Source organism: Acomys minous, assembly GCF_964271855.1.
Source record: "Acomys minous genome assembly, chromosome: 15".
Lineage (NCBI taxonomy): Eukaryota > Metazoa > Chordata > Mammalia > Rodentia > Muridae > Acomys > Acomys minous.
In genome coordinates this window covers 76,055,769-76,077,451 of record NC_140497.1, presented here as the reverse complement: position 1 = coordinate 76,077,451, position 21,683 = coordinate 76,055,769, and the positions used below count along the sequence as shown (strand labels likewise).

General features: G+C 45.7%; 1 protein-coding gene across 2 annotated transcripts in view; it reads right to left on the bottom strand.

Moving 5' to 3' along the window:
- Window positions 1-607: 607 nt before the first annotated feature.
- FRAS1 (Fraser extracellular matrix complex subunit 1) overlaps window positions 608-21,683 on the bottom strand; it is a 408,415-nt gene continuing 387,339 nt past the window's right edge. For both annotated transcript variants that reach the window (XM_084760406.1, XM_084760407.1), the window contains 9 exons: window positions 19,825-20,039; window positions 17,443-17,593; window positions 16,101-16,208; window positions 15,067-15,226; window positions 14,199-14,315; window positions 8,857-9,023; window positions 7,192-7,397; window positions 5,176-5,322; window positions 608-4,183 (listed from right to left, as the gene is read on the bottom strand). In XM_084760406.1, the coding sequence (XP_084616532.1) occupies window positions 3,590-4,183; window positions 5,176-5,322; window positions 7,192-7,397; window positions 8,857-9,023; window positions 14,199-14,315; window positions 15,067-15,226; window positions 16,101-16,208; window positions 17,443-17,593; window positions 19,825-20,039 (1,865 nt within the window). In that variant the 3' untranslated portion in view covers window positions 608-3,589. The remainder of the gene's footprint in view (window positions 4,184-5,175; window positions 5,323-7,191; window positions 7,398-8,856; window positions 9,024-14,198; window positions 14,316-15,066; window positions 15,227-16,100; window positions 16,209-17,442; window positions 17,594-19,824; window positions 20,040-21,683) is intronic.

Here is a 21,683-nt window from a genome sequence, read left to right as displayed (position 1 = left end):
CCTGCCCCCCCCCCACCGCCGCCAGCCCCCAGCTCTTAGGAAAGCATGCTGCGTTTGCAGTCTTGCTGAGTTTGCAAATGTGCCAACAGAGCCATGCTGGTCACTGTCCTTGGCAGTTCTTCCTGTGATCAGAGGGTAAAGACACACAAATGCACAGGCTTGCAGAATGCCAAAATTGCTTGGGCTCAGTCCCATTCTGTCTCTGCCGCTGTGTCCTTCACAAGCCAATAAACTCTTGTTTGGCGATCTGATCGCCTCCTGGGTGTTTGGAACACTTAGCAAGCCTTTGCTTGTGCAATAAAATGAATACAGACATCGTCACACTGAAACAGGGATCTTGAGGAGGCTTGATGACAACGTTCATCTTATTGTATTCACATGGAATTCACATGGAAATTAAGTCATTTCTCTTTGTTCTGATCTGAAAGCTAGATCCAAGGATATGAATTTATTCAGCATATTGCACTTAGCACGGTTAATATGTTTCCAATTCAATACGAGTATAGTTTTGCTCTTTCTTTAAAAAAATGCCTCAAGTTGCAGAATGATGTGCCAGTTCAGGGCAGTGTCTTATGCTAATGATATGAATAATGGAAAAAGAACAGAGTAAAGCAAACAAAAGACAACCAGGCAGTCATTTATTATTGATACAAATGTATATAGTGGCATATGCTATTGGAGGAATCAGAAATTCATAACACACAAATTCATACTGGAAATACAAAAATCATTTGAGGGTCAAGAACTCAGGTTGACAGCACCACAAATGTCTCCCTCAGCGTGAGCAGGTGAGAAAGAAGCAAGACCGACAAATACCCACAGGAAAGTGAGGGCGCTTGCAGGGAAGACTGTGCAAGCACACCCCCCCCCAACACACACACACAATTTCCCATCCAACAATCGGAAACTGCAGGGGCTTTCTGAAGACCCTGTTACAATACAGGAGCAGGCAAGGCAGAAAAAACAGTGCAGACAATAATTTCTTTTGACCTTCAGAGCCAGTACCTGGCAGCAAAGAGCGACCCTGCTGAGGGGCTTTCTGCTCCTTCTCACCTGCAGGCGTGATATAAAAGGTTAGTAAAACACACACAAAGGCATTGGTGAATAAGTAAGAGACGCCGGATACAGAGCCGTCACTGAAATAGACTCTGCATTAGTCACCCAATCATCCAATCCCAAAGATGAAGTAGAAAAAGGAAATGAAATGAACAACTCGACGTCAGTGGGGCAAATCTCAGCTCTACATCTCTTAATGCTCCCTGCTTAAGAAGTGGGCATCCACCAGAGAAGTGCCCAGTTCTAATAAGGTGTCTATAGGGGCGAGGCTGGGAGGCAGGGCTATCTCAAGGGCTTTCTTTCACCAAGAGAGGTCACCATGTCCAGGCCCTTTCAGGCAGATATCTCTCTGTCACTGCCCATCTTCTGCCACCTCTTCACATGGGCATGTTCCACTGGGTGTAAAGGAAGGTATGTGTGAGGGGCCCACGGGAAGTCGCTGCTCTAATCCCAGCAGCGAGGTATGACCAGTAACGGGCCAAGAGTGGGAAGCTGCTCCACACTCGAGGGTCTCCCTGTCCTTGCTCTAGTCCTGGAGGCTCAGTGCCTGGCGCATCAGCCTTGCCACATGAGACGGGTCTCAATTCCCGATTTTTGAGGCGATTCCACAAGTTCTGCCCTGAGTTATGCAAGCTGGTCTGAAGTAGCACCTGACCAGGCAGGATTTTCTGGGCTCAACCAACATTCCCCTCCTCCTGAACACACTGCACTGCTCTCAAAAGGTGAAGTCAGCTTTCCCCCCAAATCGCCTGTTCTGGGTGCCAATAGGCGGCTCACGCATTATCGCAATCTTTTCTATTTCTGCCTCCTCAGAACCACCACCAGTCACACACACCCCACCCAACCCCAGCCGCCTAAGTGTGCTTTTTTTTTTTTTTTTAATTCTTCTCCCAGTTGGAGGACTATTTCACAATCCATACAACGGACACCATCACTACACGCCCTGTAATCCTGCCAGCATGCTCTGTCACCTTCTCTACCTCCATGTACTGTCCGTCACTCACTGGTCACTCCGTCCATTCGTTCACTCAACAAACATTCCTGGCGTGCTAGTAATGTGCAAGGCACTGCTGAAGAAGCAAGAGGGCGTGGCTCACACAGGCTCCGCTCCCAAGCTGTGGGGGGTGGGGGTGTTTTCGGAGCTGCCTGTAACATTTTCACGGCTCGCTCTTTCTAGATTTCAGTAGGAGTCTGGAATGTTCTCAAAGAGTTAGGGTCATTTCCGTACAAACACTGCACAAGGCGGATGCTATGGTATTTGCTTGGTGATAGGATGTGCCATGCACCGGGTACAGCGTTCGCTTCTGGCTAACGGAATTGGGCCTGCCCCTGGTTAAAAACACAATGTGCACATTTAAGGTTTTGCCAGTAAGGAAGAAAAAAGAAAAAGGAAAAAAAAAAAAAAAAAGAAAGAAAGAAAATAAAAGAAAAAAGGAAACAAAGGTAAGTTGTGTGCACACTACACATAGAGTATTCAAGTTGATATTGACCACTATGCTATGTAAAAGCCACATGTTTGCGGCATTGTCATGTACTGAAATGGGGAAATTAAGTGCCTGAGCTACCAGAAAAGAACCTCCAAAGAAAAGTCCCTGGACTATCATATACAGGGACAGTGCCTCTAGCTGCTGAGTGACACACAGCAAACAGGCCCCATGTGCATCTGTTAACTCTGGTCTCTTCTAGCAAATTTGCTTATTCAAATAATTCACTTACTTTCCAGAAACACTAGCAAATTTTTTTTTAAAAATCCCAAAATGCAGGAGCTTGCACTGCGCTGATGCGCCGGAAAAAGGCTGGGGAAGTGGGGACGTGGGGCTGATGCTTAAAGTATCCCTGACATGCGGAGGCTGCGGTACTCTGCAGCACTCTTCACTGCCCTGGCTGGAGGCCTCCCCTCTTGTAGGTACATACAAACGTGTACTCTAGCCTAAAGCATGTTGAGATTCTTATTCAGGGAGGGCTCTAGGAAAGCCAAGTGTGCTTACAGGCCAGGGTACACAGGACATTAAGTAGAAACAATGCACAAATGTCCAAGTTGTGCTGATTGGGTTTTTTTTTTTAATGGAATCTATGTGTCAGCAGTCTGTGCTCTGCTATCTGGGAGTCCAGAAAAGCCCACACAGTAGAAAGCTGGAGGCAGAGGAAGAAACCAAAGGCTCTGTCTGTACTCTCAGATCTCAGCCACCCACTGCGCCCAGCTTCCTTGATTCTGTCAGTGAAGCTAACTGCCCAGTGTCTGTCCTAACTCTAAGACGCTTCTGGGGTCAGCCTTACAGAGTCACCCAGTGCAGACTCCGGGAGGCAGAACTCTACCCACCCCACACTCTGGGGGGAGGGGGGCATCTCTGTGGTTCTACTTCATGAGGTAGCCCAGTTGTAAGTTGATGCATGCAGTGTGTGCTGTCCGCCACTCAGGTCTAGTTTTCCCTTTTTTTTCAGTCTGAAAGATTATAAAAATACCAGTATCTCTCCCCGTTTTATAAAAAAATGATTTTTTTTTAGGAAAAAAAATTACACATGGGTCTTCTTATTAAACTTCCGTCCCATCTTGTAAATTGTTGTGGACTCTGACTTCCAGGTTTAATTTTTTTACTTTAGCACCTTTGAATGTATAAGAGCCCTCGCTGTCACTCAGTATATTGACATTGTGCACCGTGCAGTACTGTCGGCTGACATTCTTCTCCACCCTGTCCGGGTTTCTCTTGGCTACATCCACCTTGGTATTCAGGGGGTATTCCTCCAGGGTGTCCTCTGGGGCCTGTTTCTTCTTTTGCTTCTGGCATTTCCTGGTGATGAAACAGGCCACCAGAAACAGGAGGAGGAAGAGCATAACGGCAGCCAGGGCACTGCCAATCGATGCTCCAGTTTGCGACAGGGACGCGGCCACTACGGGCTCCTGCATCTCCAGATTCAGGGACTTCATGTTGGTGCCATTCTTGACTTGGTCTCCTTCGTTGTCATAGATGAGGGAGTCGTCAAGAGACAACCAGCCACTGGGGTCCACCAGGTCCCTCCGCTGGCGCCCCAGAGAGGCTGTGAGAGAGCGCTGGACCCGAGGCCTCGAGATGCTGTCAGGGCCGATGATGTAGATCACCTGCAGATACCACTGGTGTCCTGCCTCCACCTGCAGGAGCAGAGAGACAGGGAGACAAGACACATGTTATCCGGAGAGCACTGCAGAAGGAAGGGAATGGAAACACATCTGCCATGATAGGACCGGACAGAGAAATGGTCTCAGTTAAAGTATTAGCAAAGGATGTTCTGTATTCGAAGACACAGGGAACTAAATCGAGGGTTCGGGATTTTGTTGGATGGTCACAGGTTAGCTATACGTATTCTTTTCTATTTCCTTACTCATGTGGAATAGCCTACTAATTTATTTTTCATGCTCTCTTTAGCTAAATGAATGCTTATGAGTTACTGGTCTTTATTAGCATCATCGAAATAACTACTACATTTATTCTCTGTGCCCTTTAATTGCTCCTTATGCTAACTTACTATTTGCTGGTGAACTTCAGTGAAAGTGGAGTTATTCAACAAATTCTCACTAAGCAATTCTAAGCATAGTATACAGATTCCTGACAGAAACTTGCCGAACTTGAACACTTGCCAGATCATTCCCTGGAGGAGGAGCATCAAGTACTTTATTTCTCCTCATCTGGCCATCTGGGAACGCTTCAAGGCTTTGAAATAAATTCAAAAGAGCAAGGAGCGTCCTGAAACCCAAGGTCATAGAAAAACCACTTGGGGACAGAAGAAAACACAATGCAAAGTTTGACCTTGGAAGTTCATGCTTGTTGCTAGAACCTGGGGTATTTCCCCCTATCTGATGCTGACCATTTGTGTTTCTCGAACTCGGGAATTCTTCTGGCGACTTTGTTCAGTGGTTTCCAAAATGCCTGTGAAAGTGGCTGTTTCAGCACACAGCTCGAAAGGTAGCATTTAAAAGAACGCAGGAAAAAAAAAGATCAGAGCAGCCCTTGGACTGAAGGACAATGACAGATGCTCGGATGCAAATCCAAGAACTTTATCCTTGCTTCAGGAGTGAATGATAGGTTTAATAACAATAAAAAAGGCCCCTCGGCAGGAAGGTTTTCAAAAGAAACTGACAGTCACCTTATAAAGGGCATCTACTTTGAGGGTGAATCCATCCACACCTGGCATGTTACTGACCACGTGGAACTCGGGTAACTCAGAAGCAAAGTGGGCCTCGAAGGGCACGTCGTGGAAGTACTTGTCAGTGACCTCTGGCTGGCTGCGGTCCTAGAATTAAAAAGAGGAAGAGACCTGGCGTTTGCAAGGCAATGCAGAGAAAAAGCAGATGTTCGCCCCTCCTTCTGTGGGTTAGGCATGGAGAATGAGCGCTAGGCATGGAGAGTGAGCGCTACAGAAGGCTTCTCCCCTGTCAGTGTTGCCTGCCGCCTCTGATACCACTAAGGGGAGATTGTGGTAGGTTCTGTCTAACCTGTGTTTCACAGGCGCAGGCCACAACTTACTGTGTGTGTGTGTGTGTGTGTGTGTGTGTGTGTGTGTGTGTGTTTGTGTGATGTTTCGATGCTGTTAGTTGTTGTGAAGCCCTTGACAAGAGGCCTGTAGATGAATTCGTTTTGCTTGTCTAAAGGCTGGACATCTCTAGCATAACACCAGTTCTCAGGCTACTCGGTCTTACATCCCTTTCCACGGTTAAAAACCAAAGACTTCAGAGAACTTTTGTTTGTGTGATTTTTCTTCTATCAACATTTACTATGTCAAAAATTAAACGTGAACACTTAAACAAAATACTCCTGTATTAACTCATTTTAAATTTACAATGAGAAGTTCATCACATGCTAACCTAAGTAAGACACTCATTAGTGAAATGTACCCACATTCATCTCCTCCCCCATAGAGACATGGGTTTTGTGAGAGTCTCCTAACTGCCTTTTTATTCAGTCTGCTATTTTATGCTTTTTTAAAAATTTAAAATTATGTTATTTTAGCTAATGTGTAAAGAAAATCTAGCTTCAAACACAACTATACAATTGGGAAAAAGGAGGTATCTATTTATAACTTTTTCAGGTAATGAGGATGATAGGTAGATGATAGATAGATAGATAGATAGATAGATAGATAGATATACAGATAGGCAGCTATAGACAGATGACAGATGGAGAGAGAGAGAGAGAGAGAGAGAGAGAGAGAGAGAGAGAGAGAGAGAGAGAGAGAGAGAGAGAGAGAGGAGAGTTGTGTGCTGTATGGACAGGCTTATGTGGGGGTGTGTATTGTGTGTGTATACCTGATATTGATGGTGGGCATGCTCCTCAAGTGCTTTGTCACCTTATTTTTGAGGTGGGTTTTTCAGTGGAATTGGAGTTCCTTGACTGGGTACCCTGGCTGGCCAGTGAGCTACAGGGATCATCTTGTCTCTGTGTCCCCTGTGCTAGGATCCTAGCTGCCCACTCTCTCTGTTGGTTCTGAGGATCGAGCTTAGTCCTCACACTCACAGGGTAAGCATTTTACTGACTGGGCTGTATCACCATCCCTGGGATAGTCTTCAAAACAGGTGATGGCCTCCTTCTCCTTCTTCTTCGATACTTAGTGTGTGCATCCATGTGTGTGGTCTATGTATGTATGTATATACACATGCATTTGAGTGCTTGAGGAAAGGACATGTACCAGAAGAAGAGTCCTTGGAGGTTGGAACTTCCTAATGTGCGTTCTGAGAACCAAACTAGGTCCTCTGCAAGAGTAGGACATGTCTTAACCACTGAGCCATCTCTCCAGGCCCCAAGTACAACACGGAATCTGAAATCATATTAGTAAGCTTTCTATTGAGGGTGTGTGTATGAAAAGGCAGCAACACTGTAGCATTAGGGAGAGCAATTTTAACCTTGTAGACGCTTGGAATGAGTGTGAGAGCCACTCAGGGCCTTTGAACCAGACTTGAAGAAACTCTGGCTTAGAGTGTCCACTTTCTAGACTATCAACAACAGCACGTCTCACCACCCACCATGACCAGTAAACTGGTAATGTAGTGGGTGACCCAACAGAGAGAAAGAACACTAAAAACAAAGTTAGAGGAAAGAACTGTTCCTTCATCAGGATTCACAGCTGAGATGCTCCCCCACGGCATGAACACTACGGACAGCGTACCAGCAGCAGGAATCTGTGTTTCAGGTGTTTGTTTGGCTGAATGCATCCGTACTGTGGCCCTTCGTTGTAGATTGTCCCCGTAGGATCGAAGAAAGGCACGTAGCCATCCCTGCCGGTGCACAGATAGACCTTCTCCAACTGCAGCTTGTAAGCAGAGTGAAGGTTTTGTTCTGGGTTCCAGAGGACGCGGCCGTAAAGGATCTGACCTGGAAAGACGGAAGGACATCGCCTAGATTGGACTTCGAGGCTAAAGAGAAAGCTGTGTCAAAGGCCGAGGGGATTCTACAAACTGCCTCAGAGTCCAAAGTGTCCTTTCTGCGAAGAGCTCTGGTTCCACGTGTCCCTGAAATACACACTTTCCCATTTATTGCTCCTCTAATTCACTAATATTACCGGAACGTTTACGATATGCCAACCTCGGCTATGCACAAGGGCTACAGAGGTACTCGTGAGATGCAAATGAAAGGACAGAAATGAGAGCAAAGAGATGAATTCACATTTATTGGTAACGTTTATCAAATTCAGTATTTGCTATCTACTATACTAAATTTTCCTCATGCTGTAAAACGCACGGGGTGCCTACAATCTTCTAGCCGAGGAAATCCAGTTACTGGGTGGCTGAGTTGCTAAAAGCCACCACGATGGCAAGTGGTGATGGTAGGACTCAGAGCGAGGGTATTTTTGGCTTGGCGACACACGCTAGTAGCACGTGCGAGCCCTGTCACCTGCAGGGCTAGCATGGAAGCTGCTGTGGGAGAGGTGTGGAGAGCTGAGGAGAGGTGATCTCTGAGTTGCCTCCTGAAGCACTGAGCAGGCATTTGTCAGAAGGTTTTGGGGAGGGAGACAGGAACAAAATATTCTAGGCAAAACAAAGTCCGTGTAAAAATGCTGATTGCTGGGTTGGTGTGAATCCTAGTATGGGAATTTTTTTTAGGTGTCTCATATGGTCTCGAGTTCTCTACACCATCTTATTTAATTCTTCCAAGAGCCCGGAAGATACGCTCTGTTATTACGCCCTTAAGTAACTCATGCCAGGGAGGTCCACGGTGCTCACCATATAGCTGGGAATCAATAGGGTGCTACTGCAATCTCCCCCAGGGAATTCAGAGCTGACACAACTTACCCAAGTTAGACCCCCAGGTTAGAAGTGCACTGGAGATGCAAATCCTCTTACTTTCCAGACCGGTGATTTCCCACGGCATCACAGTGCCAACCATTAGAGCACCGGGACTGAGACCAGTGCTTTCCCATGATGCCACAGTGCCAACCATTAGAGCACCAAGACTGTGATAGACCAGTGCTTTTCCATGATGCAACAGTGCCAACCACTAGAGCACCAAGACTGTGATAGACCAGTGCTTTCCCATGATGCAACAGTGCCAACCATTAGAGCACCAAGCCTGTAATAGACCAGTGCTTTCCCATGATGCAACAGTGCTATCCACTTGAGCACCAAGACTGTGATGTGTTTTATAAATGGAGGGAAGAATGTGAGTCTTTTCCTTACTTTTACCTTGCCTGTCCTGGAATGGAAGCCTGGGAGACGTTCCGTGAAGAGCTAGCTGGCTGAGACACGGGCAGAGACGCCATCCAGCCCAGGGACTCACCCACAAGCCTCTCCTATCGAGGCAGAGCCACTTACTGCAACTGGAGGATGCAACTCACCTTTGGAAAAGGCTCCTTTGTAGTCCATTTCTGCCAGAGACATATCAGACGTGTTGGGATCCATCAAGAATACCTTCTCATTATTGCAGAGCTGAAACTCAGTGTTGAGTGAATACACAACCGGCACAGGGCGGTTGGTCTGCTGGAACGCAATGGGTATCAGGAACCTGGATGTGGGAGGAATGAGCACTACGTTAGGGCAGGGCCAGCTTCATATGGGCGTTTACATTGTCCTCTTTGCTTGCCCTTCTTGACCGTGCATGCGGCTTCGCTGTGGGTGCTGACCGTTTACTGAATGCCTTTCTGGGGACAGTCTGCTCCTTTATTCATTTTTATTTTTTGAGACAGGGTCTCATGTAGTTGAGGACAACTTTAACACTTCATTCCTCATTCCTCCCAAGTTCTAGGCTAACAGGCACGTACTCCGCCACATTCAGTATCTACAATGCTGAGATCACTCCAACACTCTACCACCGGACACACATCTCTGGCCTCAGCCAAACCTCTTTGGTACCCGTTGTGCTCTTTTTCCTCAATGTGTCTCGTATGTGTGTGTGTGTGTGTGTGTGTGTGTGTGTGTGTGTGTGTGTGTATGCTTACATGTGTGTGCTATGTATGGGGTGCATGCATGTGTGTATGGGAGCATGTGTCTGTCTAGGGAGAGGCCAGAAGTTGATGTTAGTTGCCTTCTCACTCTCTGTTGTATTTTTGAGACAGGGTCTCTCCCTGAACCTGGAGCTCACTGATCGCTGGACTTGTTGGCTCTCAGCACTTGCAGGCTGAGTCAGGAAGACTATCGATTCATAACTGAATTACACTGAGAGTTCAAATCCAGCCTGACTGACAGCAAGAAAGACTCTTAACTTAAACACTAAGCAGAAGAAAACAACTCTATACACAAATTAAAACCAAAAATCTCAAAGCACTGGTAATGTTCTATTTAAGACAGGTGCCAAGTGCATGCTTGTCATATGTACCCCTGAGTAGCTGACATACTGAAAGACTTTTAAAAATTAATGTAGAGTAAATTCCTTAGTATGTCTCAACATCCTACTTGTCCTGTATCCTTCATGGTTTCCCTGTCTGTGAGACCCTCCTGTCTGCAGCCAACTTGGGTCTCTTTCCTTCCCGAATTCCATTTAATTCCATTCCATCAGTCCTCTAACGTGGTTCTTTGGTTACCATGGCACCTGAGCTAGACTTTTACCTAGAGTCACACACTCTGAATCCTGAGCTCTTTTGATGAATGCTTTGCCACATCCATTCATGAAACTGGAAAGTGACCGAGAACATGAGACTAGATAGGCCATGAGCCTAGGGGAGAATCCAATGTTATTATTCTGCTAACGGTACTCAGCAATAAGAGGACTCCTAATGACATGTTGCTATACCCGTAGACCAGTGTCTTGCTCACTCCTCATCAGAGAAGCTTCTTGCAGCAGATGGGAACAAATGCAAAGACAAAAAGCGGACAATGAGCAGAGAACGAGAGACTTTGGAGCACGCAGTCCTACATGGGAGGTCATCACCCAGCCCCTCCCTCAAGGCTCAGGAAGCTATGTGGAAGACGAGGCGGAAAGACTGTAAGAGCTTGAGATGGTTGATGATTCCAAGGAAACAGCATCTTCTGGACACAACAGGACTGACACACATTTGAACCCACAGAAACTGAGGCAGAATGCACAAGGCCTGCAGAGTTTAAAGCCAGATGAGGCCCTGGCACTGAGAGGAGAAAGGAGACATAGGCTTCTACCTCTAACTAAAAAGCTATGTCCAATACATACCCATAATCGAAGGGAAAATAGAGTGCGGTATTAACCACACACCAGGGAAGGTCCTGTGTCCAGTGGTAGTTGGCCAACACAAGAAAAGCTACACTTGTATGTGTGTGTATGTGTGTAGGGGCTTTTTTTTGTTTTGTTTTAGTAATTACTGGGTTTTGTTATTTTTTATTTTTATGGTTTTTTGGTAGGGGGAGGGGAGGAGATAGAGGGAGAGAGGGGGGGAGAAAGAGAGAGGGAGAGAGAGAACACATAAAGGTAGGGTGGAGAGGGAGATGGAGAGGATCCAGGAGTTGAGAGAGGGGGGAAAGATGATCAAAATATATTTTATGAAAAAAAAAACTAACTAAAAAAAGATAGAGGGTGAGAAAACGAAGCACACAGTATCGATTACTCTTGTGTCTACATATGCCCACATGTGCAAGTGCATAGACAAATATGTATATATACACATATACATATATACACTCAGCTAAAAAAAAACAGGGAGAAATTGAAAATATGGAAAGCCACTAGAGACATGAAGCATAGTCATAAAACAAATCAGGGATTATAAGAAAAACATCATGTTAGAGGGCCACCCTGGTGGGAAGAAAAGGAGACTTTGCATGCAGAGAACACTGTACATGTCTAGACAGTGAGCTGTCACGGTGCAGCATCCCTGTAGCACCAAGACTTGGGAGGCTGAAGCAGGAAGACTGGAAGCATGTCCAGCCTGGGCTACATAGAAAGTTGAAGTCCAGCCTGGGATACATAGAAAGTTGAAGTCCAGCCTGGACTACATAGAAAGTTCAAGTCCAGCTTGGGCCACCCAGAAAGACTCTTTCTCAATGATGAAGCAGAAGAAATAAAACAAACAAACAAAAAAACCCAAAAACCAACATCCCCCGCAACCCAAAGCATTGGCAAAGCTGTGTTCCTTAAGATTGGTGCTAAATGTGCATTTGTTACACACATACCCCCTGAACATTTAGGACTTTCATAGCTAAACTTCTTTTAGTAGAATAAACTTTCTTAGCATGTCCCAATAGATCCCACACCTGTGCTCTTGTGATTTCCCTGGTCAGCCTCCGTCCTTTATGTGGCAGGCTGGAAAACTTTCAAGCATTCCTGCCATCAACTGTGGTGGCTCAACATGTGGACAGATAATCATCTAAATTTTCACTTCTCTGCCCTTTGGTTTTCTTCCCTCCAATGGGCTTGTTCTCCACCCAACAGCAGCCGCCTGCTTTCTTATTGCTGCTATGGACGAGCATCCCAGACTCCATTTTCAAACACCTCTCCCTCTGTCCCCCATCTTTTCAGCTTCTCTCCTCTCTTCTCGCACCATTAACTCTTCCTGCACACTCTTCCCAGACTGCAAAGGACCTGGAACACTTTACACAAGCCACGGCAGAGACGTCCACACATATTTACGTACTTATAAACACCTGGGAAAACAGCCCGCCAACCCACCACGTGATCCAGCCATCTCACTCTTAGGTATTTACACAAGAAAATAGAAAGCACGTGTTCTCATGTGTGCTTGCACGTACGTATTCAGGGAAGATTTATTTAAAACAGCTCTAAGTTGGGAAGAGCCCAAACTGCCCATCAGATGATGAATTGATAGATCCCTACTTCCGTACCATGTAATACAGCTCAGCCATAACAGAAACAAACTACTTACACAGTTAACACAGAAAATCAAGCCGTCATGCCAAGTGAAATGAGCCAGAGAAAAATAACTGCGATTGCATGATAACACTTATACCGTCCTAGAGAATTCAATCTCCTCCTAGTGACAGAAAGCAGATGAGGGGACACATGGAGAAGGGGAGCGATGGGGGGGGGCATCCAAAGAGGTGTGAAGAGACTTCTGGAAAGAATGGCTGTTTATTGTGTTAATTGCAGTGATGCTTTGCGAGCATACACGTATGGCAGCACGTATCTGTATTATTTAGAGACCATCCAACCTGCTTGCCCTGCTGTGCTGTGCGGCACTTACATTCCTCTGCTCACTTCCTCCCCTCCCAGACCTCAGTGTCCCTCTTGCTTCTGGCCAGTGCTGACTCAGTGCCTACCTTGTCAGGCTCAGACGCCCAGTTTACTAATTCTCTGGAGCCCATAGGCTCTGCCTTGTTCTGCGTGAACTGTCTTGGCTCCAAGCTAACACTTCCCTCATGCCCTGTGACTGTCCCTTTACCATCCTCCAAAGGCCTGCTTCATCCCATAGGTCATTAGCCCCTCCCCTCCACTGCAGTGTGCAGATACTTGGAAGTGTTTTCTACCCTAAAACACAACCTAAGAAAAGCTCTGAAAGAAGATGGATGTCCTCTCAGCTGTTATCAGTCAGTGTGCCACTTCTCTGATGTCCTTTTTCAGACAAGCTCCTTAGTGCTGTTGTTCCCGCATGCTTACCTCTCTTGAACTCGGCCCCTCCCCCAAGGTCACTATCATCTGAGCGCCAATGAACCCCGTATTACCAGAGATCTAACAGCCAATACCCAGGCTTTCGACGACGTGAAAACAAACATTTCAAGTAGTCCTCTCTTAATGTCAATTCTGCCTTTAGCATCTTCTCTCGATGCCTTCTAGGTAACTTGCTCAGTCCGCAGACCGGTGGCACTAAACTATAAGGTGCCCGAGGCCTGGATGGCTTTTAATGCATGGTGTAATATAATTTTGCAACCTCAGTGTTCAGACCAGGGCAAAGCATTTGATAAGACCCGAATGAGTAAAAAACCTGGAGTGAAGGAATAAGGCTCAGTGTGGTCTCAGGCCTGAGGTACGTATGTGAGTGTTTGTCTGCATGTATGTCAGAGCACCACAAATGTGCCTGGTACCCATGGAGTCCAGAAGAGGATGTTGGCCTCCCTGGAACTGGAATTATACTGGTTGTTAGCTGTCATGGTGGTGCTGGGAATGGAACCTGGGTCTCCTGGAGGAGCAGCCAGTGCTCTTAACTGCTGAGCTATCTCTCCAGCTCCGTATATTTGATTCTTCTCCATGATTTGTGTCCATGAAGTCTCTGTGAACACTGAGTTGGTGGTTGTCGGACCACTTCTCCCAGGAGATATAGAACTTGGTTTCTGTGGACATCTGGTCACATCTCACCGATAGACCAACACAACTTTATGTGTGTGCCCATTTAAAGATCCCTTTCTTTAATGGACATTGTTGGTGCATTATTATCAGACTCATGGTCAACAGCACAATAACTCATGCCTGAATGGGGCTTGTCTAATACTCTAGAGGGGCACACGATAGCCCTTATGTGCTTAGGAATGGTGGAAAACGCTTCAGTGCTGTGCTTAGGAGTCATTTAAAACAGCAAAGCCACTAATGGAATGTGCGCAACTGAAACCATACGGCATTAAATAGACCACGAATGACCATTGTACTTAGTGAGTTCACACAACAAGGCAGAAGACTCCCTTGTTCCGCATTAGCTGGGGCTATGCCTGTTGGGTGACTATGGAAACACTATGAGTACTCATTTGAGGATTCCAAGTACATTTCAGTGAGCAGAATCTTTCAGTAAAGAAATAGGATTATCGAGGATCACTTATATTGTCCTACCTTTCTGGGGCATGTGCAGTGCAGGCCAAGGACTTCTCTCCTGGGTCCACCCATGGCTGTGTGGGCTGCACAGTGCAAGGGATCAGGTAGATGGTATATTCCCCCGAATAGTCTTTTCTGGAAACAGGCAGAGCAGACTGTAGTCACAGGAAATACCTGATGATGACTTAGCCCCAGAAAGACATGACTTCATTAAGCAAGGTTCAGGTGGCATTATGCACTGGCAAGTCCGGGAATCGTCTCTGATAATTCTAACATTCAGAGTATCATCCCAAGGAGTTAAAAAAAAAGTTTTTTTTTCATTTACTCAAGTCCTTTCTACAAGGCACAGTGCTAATAAAAAATCTGAAAGGCTAAGGTGATGACAAAAAGAGATTTCAGGTTATCTGCTTGGAAATTTGGTTAGTGTGTCATGTAGATTGACAATCTCGTAACATATTCTTAAATGCAAGAGCTTCTGTCTGTTACAATGTGACCATGCCGGGTGATGTTGCAGAAAAGGAGGTAAACAGCACAGAGACAGAGCATCTCTCTGGACCAGAATGGAAGCAGCATCCTTGGGACACCTATCTCCATTTTTGACTAGCTCTCAATTTCAGAATCCCCTTCTCAAAGTTGAAGAACACTGGGGAGTCTCACTGAAGGCCACACAGGGGGAAACTAGTGTGTTTATGGCAAGACACAAAACTCTCCAGACGCCTCAGGTCCCATCATTGACTTGTTACTAGGTAGCAACCCCAGGCTTGGCAAGTTAAATGGGAGGTAGAAGAACATTCTGGAAGAACTGTCAAGTGTCATGTTTCAGGCTCTCGGAAGAAGTGGAAAGCTTTTCAGGTCTAGCCCCAGAAGCTTCCAAGGTGGTCATCACCTGTTGTAGGAGCTCGTGGCTCTCCAGAGCTGATGTGGAGAATCAAATGTCTGCGCACTCCACAGGAGCTGCAGGTCGAAGTGAATCCCGCCTAGGTGGTCTGGGGTCAGTATGAAAGACTTCACATCTGGGAGGGTGTGGTGCTCCATCACGAATTGTCCTGTTCCGGAGGGAAACCCTGACCTGTGAGTTCATAGCGTTTGTCTAAGGACATAATTAGTGTTTTTCTAGCAAAGAATTAAGGACATATATACCCTTTAGAATTATTTTATAATCACCGAGACAGTGAAGCATCTTATGCCAGCCCACCACCCTACTTATAATGGCCACTATAGTCATATAATATATGTGCGCACACACATGAAAGTGTGCTGAGCTCATATACAATCTTATGGATGTTTATGGGACAATGATCACTGAATATACTCAGATTTGAATCTCAACAGACACATTTTTTTGTCTTAGTGGTTTACAAGTAGAAACAGAATGTTAGATATAGTCTTTAGTGGAATGGGACAAATTTAAATGCCCCTAAAAAGGTAAAAGTTACTTAGGACATCATCATTCTTAAAATTCAGTGTGAGTGTTCAAGATGGATAAGTTAATGGAGTATTCTGGATGGAAAGAAACTAATGAGATGGTACAAGCAAACTGTAACATGTGGAGTTTGGCTGGATCTACTTTTCTTTATATGTATAGTTATAAAGTAAATATAAACAAACATAAAACAAGTAGGAAAAGCATTTGTGAGACAAGGGGGAATTGGCACAAGAACTATTATTCTATATCACACATGTTGGTATTGTGATTTCTTGTTCTTAAATGAAGTCTGTTGAAGTGATTGGGGTAATGTACACGCAGATGGTAATTTGTTTTCTAATGAGAGACGATTAAAAAGTATATGTATGCCCATATACAGATAGTAAAGTGTTAACATTATGATTTTATTTTTCGTTGTCCTAACCTTTCAGCTTTTCTGAAAATGTAAGTTATTTCTTAATAAAGAACCAGGAAAAAAAACACCTTGAAACTACCTCTGAATTTGGCATGGGTCTTGAACTCAATGACAAGACGGCCGTCCTCTCTAATGTAGATTCTTATTATCTGAAGTCTTGCAGAGAGCACGCTGTCAGTCTGGATCCCTGGAGAAGCAACCACACATACAACATCAAAGTTCGGGTAAGGAGAGGCCCTCCCAGATAGTGATGGCCTTAGACTTGGTCCCAGGGCCATCTCTAGCAGGGTCCAAGTATTATGTGAATGTGAGTTAATTCTATATTCACATATTGACTGCAGACATGAATGCCAAGTCAAGCAGGGCAGTAGCTTTTATTCGTGGTTCTGGTTTTTAAATAGATCCACTATCCTCACTCTTTATCTATGTGGGTACCACTTGGCCCAGATTCAGGTTGGACCCCCATTTCATAAAACAGTGGACCCAAAACTTCAGGCACTACAGCTCCTCCACACTGTATTTCTATTACTTTTAAGACCTAACAGGGTCCTAAGTCTTGATGTACACATTTTTTTTCCAAACCAATGGAGATGACAGGGAACCTTGTAGGAAGTCAGCTGTGCAGGCGTAGCACACAGTGAACAGAAGCAGTTGTAGGCACGATGCCCAGTGGGCCCAGAATGACCTCAAATAAGATGCAATCAAAGGAGGAGAAAGACAGAAGTGCAGCAAAGCAGCAACAACAATGGATAAGAGCCAAAGGTCCAAGTGTTGCTTCTGCTCGGGCAGGAGAATGCTGAGCTCTTTTCCCACAGGGAATACAACACATGACCTGAGCTCGAGTCATTTAAGGGAAGGAAGGCTGCATCTTCCATTACATTTAAGGGAAGGAAGGCTGCATCTTCCATTACATTTAAGGGAAGGAAGGCTGCATCTTCCATTACTGGAGATGAAGCCTTTCCAAAGAGCGCTCAGGAAGCTCTTCAGCATCTGTCCCTCAGATGGAGGGTGTCACCCCTAGAAAGGGAGAAGTGGAAATAAGGAGAAGTGGGCTTGGGGTCATGTTGAGGTACAGGACATTGGAAATGGGAAACAAACAAACAAAAGAAGAGCGGATCAGGGGACTTCTTAGGTCCCTTAGGTCCCAGGTAGCCCCTCCTTTTTTTTTTTTTTTTTCTTTTTCCTAAAGACCTCAGGAATACAGCTGGTGTTAATCACGACTGAATGGGAGGCGGAACCATTAGGAAGTCTGCAGCCAACGGGGTAGTGGCGCACACCTTTATTCCCAGCACCCAGGAGGCAGAGGCAGGGGATCACTGTGAGTTCCAGGCCAGCCTGGTCTACAAAGTGAGTCCAGGACAGCCAGGACTACACAGAGAAACCCTGTCTCAGAGGAAAAAAAAAAAGGTCTGCAGCCATACCTGTTCTCCAGAGAACCGTGTCGTAGAAGAAAGAGAATTCCATCTCAGTGTGATGCTCCAAGGAGGCCCAGCCCCTGGGGGCTGTCACATAGATGTACGACACATAGAGAGGCACGTGCACCGTCAAGAAGGACTGAGCAGAATCCCTGACCTGCCAATCAAACAGTGTGCAAGAAACAAACTCACTTCTTGCCTGGGAGGAACGGGCAGAAGAAGACCACCACCTCCTGGCTCAGTTTTCATCCACTCCCTCGGTCCCTGGCAGCTCAGATATTAACCCCTGACCTGCACCAGCAGTTTGTTTTTGAAACGTAAAGAGGGTACAAGGTGGCCAGGGTTCTTCAAAGGCTTTTCTGAGGAGGTAACAGTCGAATACAAATGTTTTTTAAAGGGCGAGGACCACCCTCGCTTCCAACCATCAGTTTTTAAAGGCATTCCCTGGAAATGTGAAGTGTTGTCGGCTCAGGGATTGGCTCTCTGGGGTGTAACCTACAGCCAGCGCATGCTCACTCTGCTGAGTCTTTGCCCGAGACCTGAGACCTGTGGGAAATGCTGCTCAGTGGTGACTGGAAACGCGTCCAAGTCCCGTTCTCTGGAACAACCTCACATGCCCGGCTCAGGGCATCTTAGTGACCATCACACTCACGCTCCAGGAACAAAGGCCAGGGGCTCTGACGTCACCGCTAGGAAGCCCACCAACAGCTAGGGGCTGCATCAGTCTACTGGTGCCAGCAGTGCTTTGGAAAAATGTTTAAAAAGAGAACAGATCACACACCCAGGGGAACTGCTTTCTAAGGTATGTCTCTTACAGTTATTAACTTGGTGCACCAGCAAATTTTACTAAGCCACGGTCAGAAACTGGATGGAAAAGTAACAAGAGGCTAGCAGATGCTTTCACAGTAAACTATGTACGTGTGTGGATGGGAGAATTTACTAATTAAGATTTTCATAATTCTCCTATAAATATCTGTTTCTTTTTAAAACAGAAAGCTAAATTAGTAAGTTTGGAACAATTTTTTTTTAAATTGGGAAACTACTATGAGATATTGAAGGGTGTGCTTTTCCCTTCTTTGTTCCTCACTATTCTCCTTTCCCCTGATGCTGTTACTGGCTAATCTTTAAGAACAGTCTCTGACAGCTGTTTCATGCACCTTTTTCTTGTGCGACGCTGAGAGCATGAGCCACAGTTAATATGGACTCAGGGAGGTTGTCTCATTAAAGTCCACTGGTTCTAGCTGAGAAACACTGAATGAGCACTTCTAGTTTCTCTGGTTGTTTTCTCAATTATATATCAGCAATCTCAGTTATTTTAAAAGAAACATACAGCATCGAAATGCTTCCTTGGGTATTTATTTTTTTCTGTCTTAGATTTTAAGAGTGGACATAAGAAATTCCTGCCTTTGAGACTTTTAAAAGACTATTATGAACAAAAATACCCAGATCTGTAAATCATGGAGTGCTGAGAACATTAGTTTTTGAAGGGAGAACAAGCAGGTTTGTGGCCTCCGCAGTGAAAGGAACAAGCCCTGGTTGCCTTGAAGTTTTATCCAGCAGAGGGCAGCGCTGCACACAAAAACAGAGGGACCATGACAGTGACATTTGAATAAAGGCATTCTCCAACTGATTAAAGCCCCTCTATAGATTCTCCCATTTAGTGAGGCTTAACCTGTTTTGGCTCATTGAGATACAGGCTTAAAGGTGGAATGGAACTTGAAAATTGATATCCTGGTCTCACTGGCGTGCTCACAGAACTGCTCTTCTCAGCCTTTGGCGTCTTTCTGTCATCAGAACTGTTCAGTGGTTTGTTAAACATGCACACACACGTGCACACACTTGAGCATGCCTGTGCATGTATCTGTCTCTTTGCATGGGCTGTGGCACGCACACCTACATGCCTGTGTATGGATCTGTTTTCTTGCAGGGGCTGTGAGTTTGGAATAAGCACACAGTCCAAGTGTTTGAAGCAACGGACACCTCCCGGTGATTTGGAACCCTGAGTTGCCTTCTGAAAGGTGTGCCACTGCTGCTCTGACTCACTCCAAGTGGGGAAGAGAACACACTCATGCAAAGATCTCCACTAGCAAACATAAATCTTCTCTATTTTCCAAAGCACACAGAGAGAAGAAGCACACATTCATTTAAAGAAGCAGATACTAGACTTTCGTACAGATAACTTGTTCCAGTAATTTTTCTTTTAGTGCATTAACTTGATGTAAAAGACATCAGGGGTCTTTAAACAATACTGCCAAGACTTTGATAAGGGACTCAAAAGGAACATCACCTTACCTGGCTAGCCCAGTTTGGAAAGCTATGTGCCAACCAAGGTGCTTTTATAACAAGAGTTGGCACTGCCCCCAAGCTCAATAAACCTGGAGCACCCACCTGGAAGTCGGCAGTCACGGAGCCCCCACACACATCGATGAGCTCTGTCATGTCATAGTATGCGTCGAATGTCCACACGCAGCTCTTGAGGTTCAGGTGTCTGTATAGCTGGATGGTCTTGGGTTCCCGTACACTTGGGTCAAACTGGAAGGGGCGGTCATAGCCAGGGCCCAGGGCAGTACTGTGGAAACCTGCATCATCCAGAAACCCTGCCTCTGTGGGGGAAGGAGGGAGGGAACAGGAGCTGGTCTGAGCACGCCAGGAGGCTGGGCAAAGGGGAGGTCATGAACCATCCATTGAAGACTATGGCTGGATCTGCCATGGCCTCCCAGTTAGGTCAAGAGGAGAGCTTGTAAGGAGCTGAGCTGCCTATGGGAGCTGAGGCCATGACTCAGCAGGTAAAGTGCTCCTTTCAGAATATGCATGAGGACCCCATTAGGGATCCCCAGAAACCATGGAGAAAAGCCAGCATGAAGGCATGCGCGCATAGTCCCAGTGCTGGAGTATGGAGACACATGAGCCCTCGAAACCCACAGGCCAGCCGGAGAGCAGCAGGCTCAGTGATGAGATGCTATCTTAAAAAGTAAAGCTGAGGGGCTGGAGAGATGGCTCAGCAGTTAACAGCACTGACTGTTCTTCAAGAGGTCCTGAGTTCAATACCCAGCAACCACATGGTGGCTCACAGCCATCTATAATAAGATCTGGTGCCTTCTTCTGGTGTGCATGAAGACAGTGTACTCATAGACATAAAATAAATAAGTAAATCTTGAAGAAAAAAAAGCAAAGCTGAGAATGACTGAGAAAGAGCCCTTTAGTTAAGCATTGGCCTACATATGTGTACAAACACACACATGCAGATGAACATGTGCACATAATATAACCCCCCCCACACACACACCAGACACAGGGACTGAGAGGAGAGAGAGAGAGAGAGAGAGAGAGAGAGAGAGAGAGAGAGAGAGAGAGAGAGAGAGAGAGAGAGCGCTTAAATGGGGCACCTCCCCTCTAAGAAACCCAGGTACCCAGGAGAAAGAGTGGACAGAAAACACAGCACCATGGATGAGTAAAGCAGCTTTTCCAAGTGTTTCCATGCATCCAGTAGCCCACCACTGGGCCTGATGCCAACTGCTTTGCTATGTGCATCACTCACTGGTAAATGACTATTTTTAAGACTAATTTGAAAGACAATTTTTAAGAAGAACCATCAAACCAACATCCAATTTCCTTTTTGTCTTCCCTCCAATAGTTTCTGAACTCCTGGGGTGAGGGCGGGGCATCTTATTTAGCACATGGCTTGCTAATGATGTATAACTAAACTTCACCTGCTGTGGGTCAAAATGTTGCATCAAATGCTGACATGTCTGTTAACTGTTCTAAATTACAGAAGACAGCCGAACATCTGAGATATAATTGCTTTTTTCACATTTTTAGAGTGTGTGTGTGTGTGTGTGTGTGTGTGTGTGTGTGTGTGTGTGTATGTAAGACCATGATCTGGGGGTCAGAGGACAACTTGTGGGAGTCAGTTCTCTCCTTCCACCACGTTGGCCCTGAAGGCCAAACTCATGTCACCATGGTTTGAAGCAAGGGCCTACCCTCCACCCTCTGAGAGCCTGGCTGGCCCCGGGATATGACTTTTATAGTACTAAAAGTGGCCATCATATTTGAAAGAGCTAATGCATCTCAGAATATCTGCCACCAGCAGCCAGCCCTTTGTCCCACAAAGACTGGGAACTCAACTGACCTGTGATGAATTTAAACATTTTTTTTTTAAAATCAGGGCAAGGTAGAGATTTTCAGTTTTTAATCATACCATTTCTTTTGTTGCCTATGTATTGGGCCAATTAAACTTTCACCTCAAG